Here is a 6,664-nt window from a genome sequence, read left to right as displayed (position 1 = left end):
CTTATGTCAGCGTGCGAAGAGAAGGCAAGCTGTAGAGAGCATGTGTAGTGAGGAGATGTGAGAGAATGTTGCAGGAATCCTTTCTTAGAGTCTCCTGCATTAAATATTCCATCAGAAGTTGGTCTACTTGCCAGTACTGCTGGGAATAGCCCCGCTAACACTTTCACTATAATGCTGTGTAGGGTTGACAGGATCAGTGGACAGCTCTTAAGCAGCAAAAAGAGCAATATTGCTAATTAAAAATATCGTCAATCTAGCTGAATTAACCCTTTATTGGGAAAGTGACTATTTCTGGTCTTTTCCACATACATTACAAGACAGTTCCGGTGAGGACAGTGAGGCATTAATTTCAGATCCAATGGGGTCTACAGCAGTGATCCCCAACCCCCGGTCCCTGGACCCATACCGGTCCGTGGATCATTTGGTACCGGGCCACAAAGAAAAAAAAATTATGGTTAATATTAAAGCAATTTTTTTCCATTAGTCTTCAGGAGATGTTATTTTGATAAGCGACCGTTTCCACCCTTGCCTCACAACTGCTCACTTGCACCATTTCATGAATCAGTAGTAACACAAGCTAAAGAAATGAGCCGAAAACAAAATTCACTGGAGAACTTTTTCGGGAGGAAACGAGTCTGCAGAAGGGTCACAGACTGCCTGCAAACAGAAAGCTGCATTTAGAAGGAAATATCAAGATTCCTGCCTAAGTTACAGGTTCATCGCAACAGGTGACACACAAGTGCCTCCAAACTGCTCTGGCATATCAATCCATGTTTGAGACAACTTCAAACCTCAGTGCATTCTGGATTAAAGTCAAAGCAGAATATGCGGAGATTGCCACAAAAGCCTGAAAGTCCTTCTTCCATTTCCAGCCTCATATCTTTGTGTGGCTGGGTTTTCTGCGATGAGTAGACTGGATCTATGGAACACAATTGGAGTGTGTGTCTCCCATCAGCCCCAAATGGGACCATCTACAGGGTGTCCCATAAGTCTCCATACATAGGAGACATAATACATTCCATACATATATGGTTCTAACATGTATTTCTTTATATTTCTTCTTTATAGTTCTTCAGCAGACACGCATTGAAATGTGTTCCCGACAAAATGGCAGTCATATAGAGCATATTATATAAATAAAAATGGTTTATGTCAAGAAACGTTTATTTTTCCTATGTATGGAGACTTATGGGACACCCTGTAGTTGTAGGGAAACAAGTCCAGGGTTCTGACTGACTCTGCATTAGGGTGAGTTGATATTCTACTGTAGAATCATTGTAATTGACTGATATACAGTGTAAGTGTTTCAGATCACATGCTCTGAACTGACAAAGGGTTTTGTTATTGGAACCCCCACGCCTCTACCCAGTCCACAGAAAATTTTCATGCATGAAACCGGTCTGTAGTAAAAAAAAAAAAAGGTTGGGGACAACTGGTCTCCAGGGTCTGTAAGGTCCACCTCTGCATGAACAGTGAGTGTACCTGCTTTGTTAGGTACCATGACGTAATGGTACTAATGTAAGAAATGATGTTCAAAGGGATCATGTGGATGTGGACAGGGGTCTGGATCAACACTTACGTTGTTGGAATGTTCTAAAAGTGATGCTATTTTCACCTTACATATGTTGTTCTTGTGTTTTTTATATTTCCTTCATGGAATTTTTTTTTTTTTTTTGCCACTTACGGGTAAGGAACCAAATATGGTAACTTCATTGACTTTGATTTTCCACCTAATAAAAAATTTGAAAATTTTCACAAAAGTAATGAAGTTTTGTTATGATCAGCATTTCGTTTCCATCTCAATAGTTATTGATCGTGGCAGTTTTATACTGTATTTATGCTGCGTTCCAGGCAACCCGTAATTCGTGTTTTTCCAACCTTCTACCGGTGAAAATGCACTGGAATGGCAGTCAAACCTGTGACTTCCCACCTGTGAACTCAAACTAAATCGATGTTCTCCCAGTTCTGAGTTCTGACGTTATGTAGCAATGGTGGCCCCCATGGATGCAGTGTTTATGCAGATTGTTTATTAAAACAAGGTACTGCTCTGACATTATTTATCTGCAGATGTTCTGCATAATCAGCAGCTACTCTAGCCTTAGCTAGTTTTCAGTCCAATGAGTGCAAGAATAAATTAGTACCAAATACATGTCCAAATATACAAATAACATAAAAGGTAGAACAGCTTCTCTTGCCTTATGCGCCATTTTTGCTCCTCTGTTTCCCTCAAATAAGCAAAGAGCAAACACCTTTGGCGATAGAAATGATTGTAAATGAGAATAACATATGGTCCACCATGCTGGTTTGTTTACATCTAGCTCCCACAATTCCTTGCGCTCAGGCAGTTTGGCATGATTTGCTTGGAACGTTACAAAGTCGTGAGTCATGGTTTGAAGTCGTGACTTACAGGCTCAAAAACCGGCCATTGTGTTAACAATGTGTTGCACGATGTACACTTTTATACATGGTGTATAAAAAAAACTATACATTTTCAAAAATTACCCCCAGTTCCACATTTGATAATTTTTGGAATTTTCTTTTCTGGACGTCAGTAGGTAGCGGAATGGTGGATATCTGTCCAAATTTACAGACCCAGTAAAGCCCTAATGCTAACCCTAACCCTAACTTGGTCTGTCCTCAGTGACATTTTCAGGCCTAAACAAGTTGAATTAACTTTGAAATGCAGGAACAGCTGCCATGGGTAAAGAAATGAAATTGACATGGTGGCCAAAGTGTTAATGCTGTAACCTGGCAATTTTGTGGAAAACAAGATGGACGCCCATTGTCCCCTCCCATAACCTTTGATTGGATTTAAATCTCACCGCTACTTCACGCAAACCAGTTTTAACTTGGATTGTGCCATATGCCCCTGCTCACTCATGCATGAAAACCTGGGTCTGTAAATTTGGACAAATATCCATCAATCCCCTACCTACCGACGTCCATAAAAGAAAATTCCAAAAATTATCAAATGCAGAACTGGGGGTGATTTTTCAAAATGTATAGTTTTTTTATACACCTTGTATAGCAATGTGTTATATACACTGTATTGTCTTGTTTGTATATTTAGTCTGTCTTTAAATGTTGAGGACTACAGATGGAAAATAGCCTCCAGCTAAATCCGGCATATTTACACAAGTAAATAGTAACACTGTTTTGTTTTGTTTTTTTACTGGGTGTTCACTAATGTGCATGGTCCTCAACAAATATATAAATAAACAAATAAATGTCCTCCAATAACAAACTAAGGTTGAAATTTTGAATTCCACAGTAGTCCCCTATAAAGAGTTAATGATATAAATATGAGTGTATATATGTTCTAGGATTTAAGCTTGACTGGTAATAGTAGTTGATATTGATCAAAAAGTTAGTAATTTATCAACTCTTTTGTTTTTCCTTCCATGACATCCTTCAGTTTTATTTAATGAGCTCTTAACTTCCACAGTTACTAGCTTATTTGAAACACTTCAGATTACTTTGACATTGTCTCACATGTGCTGTCTGTCATTCACACATTACTGCTCCCCAAAGTAGACTGAACCCATGAGTAACTCTGAAGGGAAATTGAGATTTGCTGTAGCAACACAAGCTCTAAGTATATGTAAACACAAACGCTGTGTGTGGTGTTTTGTCACGGGAGAAAAAGGGGTGAAGAACCAATTTTTACTTTGCTTTTTATTTTCCACAACATTGAGTCAGAGTGAAAATAGGCAAATTTAGATGAAAATAAAGCTGTGTCAATTGCATTTCCATATAGAACACGGTGTTTTCACTTAGTATCCCCGGTGTATTTTCCTGTCTTACTAATCCTCTTCAAACAAAAATGCCATTCGAAATGACAGTTTATTTCCTCTCTGTTTTCACGCAGCAGGAAATGGGTGAAAATAAGAAGACAAATACTGATCATGTAAATGTACTGTTCAGTCCAACATGTCATTTGATTGTCTATTGTAACTCCAGAGCTGTTAATCAGGGGCTTATTGGGAAACTGAGAACACATTTTACATTTCAGAGCGAGTAATGAAGACTTGAGGTAGTAATGCTTTGATGAAAACACTTGATTTTTTTTTTTTTTTTACTGTTTTATTCAGGCATGTGCAGTGTGTGTGTGTGTGTGTGTGTGTGTGTGGGGGGGGGGGGGGGTCCAAGTACAGTCTACTCTCATTAAACCGCCCGCCGTTATACCGCCATTTTCACTCACCGCCGACCAAAACCATTGCACAAAATCCCCAATGCATTATTCCATTAGCTAAAGCCATTTCCGCCTATCGCCATCCGCCAGCCCAGTTCCATGCACAAACAACACTTATACCATTGATTTCCCGACCGTTATACTGCCAGCGTGATTGCCATCGAGTACACATAAATTTTAACAATGCACTGAAACAAACGCGCCAGACGCTGATCACGACAAGCTACGAGTAGGTCTACGGAACGGCCACCGTTCATTTATCGCAGAACACTCAGTAGGTCAGGATGTCGGGAAGAGGACGTGGGATTAAGCCAAAGCCTCAAGATGATCGAAAGCGGGTTAGCCTGGCAGCAAAGCAGAAGAAGGCCATCTGCATGTATGCTGATGCAAATCGCTCTTTGAGTCATCAAGAAGTTGCCGACCATTTTACACTAACATGGGGTTTTCAGATGAAACGCCGTACGGTGGGTGATATCCTGGCACAAAAAGAAAAATGGCTTGAGAGTACCGATGACAATCCTTTTCGTAGGAACAGGCAGGCAAAGAACAAAGGCATGGAAAAGGCCCTATTCCTCTGGTTTTCAGGAGCTAGAGCACAAAATTTACCAGTAACCGATGACATTTTGCGAGCAAAGGGAAAAGAACTTGGGGAGAAACTTGGTGTGACTGATTTCGCTTATTCATCAGGATGGCTGACGCGATTTAAAAAAAGATTTGCCATCAGCAACCGTGTCATTTCGGGGGAGAGTGCGGGAATAGACCCCGAGATGATTGATGAAGGTCGGAGAAAAGCCAAGACTGTCATTGCCAAGTATAAACCTGAGGATGTCTTCAATATGGACGAAACCGGTTTATATTATCGTATGCTACCAGATAGGACCTTGACGCTAGCGACCTCTACAAAAGGGATCAAAAAGGCAAAAATTCGCATATCACTCGCGCTAACAGCAAATGCAACAGGGACTGAAAAATTAACCCCTCTTGTAATTGGACATGTTCAGCGACCAAGGTGTTTCAAACATTTCAATCCTGGGGTCTATGCACAGTATTTCCATAACAAGAAGACATGGATGACATCCGTAATCTTCAACGAATGGATTACTGAGTTAGATCAGAAAATGCGAAGGCAAAATCGCCACATATTGCTCTTGTTGGACAATGCCACAAGCCATATTGTTCCAGTGGATGATGATGGCCAGCCGAAGTTGACCAATGTTGACGTTCACTTTCTGCCGCCTACAACAACGAGCCATTTGCAGCCCATGGATGCAGGCATTATAAAAGCTTTTAAGGCGCATTACCGTCGCTTTCAAGTGAGACACATGATTGATGCTTACGATGCTGGACGGCCTACAGAAATCCAGCTTAACCATGCCATTCGCTACGTTAAGCAAGCATGGAATGCTATAACTGAAAAGACAATCGTCAATTGCTGGGAACATGTAAAAATTTTTCCAGATCGCACACCTGCTGCCGATGCTGATGTTGAGGTCCTTGATCCAGTTCCCGCACCCCTGCAGAACGATTTTGGAAACATGTTTGAGCGTATGGCCGAAATGTACAACATTCCTCCTGAGCACGTCATGAGTGAGAGCGAATTCATTTCAGTTGATGATGGCCTATCGACTGGAGAAGAATTGACTGAAGAAGAAATCATCAACATCGTGGTAGGACCTTCATCCGATCCAGGGAACGAAGATGAAGACGCCGATGACATCGACATAGAACCTCAACGACCGCCAACAAGCTGCGAGGCCAAAGCGGCACTTGATGTTGTTGTGAGGTTCCTGGAATCGAAGACTCCAGCCGACGGCGTTATGAAAAAAGTCATGGACATTTCCTCAGAAATAAACAATTTGATTACGAAATCGACGAAACAATCTGCCATAACCGACTTTTTCAAAAGTCAGTAACATTTTGATTGATCTGCAGAACCGGCACGCAATAGGTATTGAGTTTGTTAGCCCAATTTTAACGATGGGCTTGTAACTCATTAGTTTTGTTTTTGAGTAGACTCTAAAATTTGTTTGCATTTCGACATGTGGCAGAATGGCAGTTGGCCTCGCTATTTTTGTTATGGACTGGCAGTTACTGTACATACCTTGACTCCGGGGCTTGAGGAACTACCGAGTCTAGTTTGTAGTCCGGTATAAGTTAGCAATACAGTAGATAATCATTTAATTCTTTTGACAGTTTTGAACTTGTTCATCCATACTCAATATTGTGTAAAGAACTATTGAACGTACTGTAATTTTGTTAAAAAGAATTGTTGAATAAACTAGTTTAGAGTGATGTATTGGATTTTATTTCGGAAAAAAAGCTGCAAAATGGGAACAGTAGTGGGATTTAAATATATTAAGCTCCATATTGAAATGATTTCACTATCTACATGATCTGATGGGAGTGCTGGTGGGGTGTCATTTCCCGACACAGTATAATAATGCTTAAAATGTTTCCCCACTTTAAATGATC

General features: G+C 40.6%; 1 protein-coding gene across 1 annotated transcript; it reads left to right on the top strand.

Annotated features, from left to right (window-relative positions):
- The first annotated feature begins 4,641 nt into the window (after positions 1-4,641).
- LOC115430421 (tigger transposable element-derived protein 6-like) lies at positions 4,642-6,105 on the top strand. The gene has a single exon (XM_030150418.1). The coding sequence runs from the start codon at positions 4,642-4,644 to the stop codon at positions 6,103-6,105; it is 1,464 nt and encodes a 487-aa protein (XP_030006278.1).
- The last annotated feature ends 559 nt before the right edge of the window (positions 6,106-6,664 follow it).

The sequence above is a fragment of the Sphaeramia orbicularis genome, chromosome 12 (assembly GCF_902148855.1).
Source record: "Sphaeramia orbicularis chromosome 12, fSphaOr1.1, whole genome shotgun sequence".
Classification (NCBI taxonomy): Eukaryota; Metazoa; Chordata; class Actinopteri; order Kurtiformes; family Apogonidae; genus Sphaeramia; species Sphaeramia orbicularis.
Note: the sequence above shows the minus strand (reverse complement) of the source record. Positions and strands in the feature narration are given on the sequence as shown.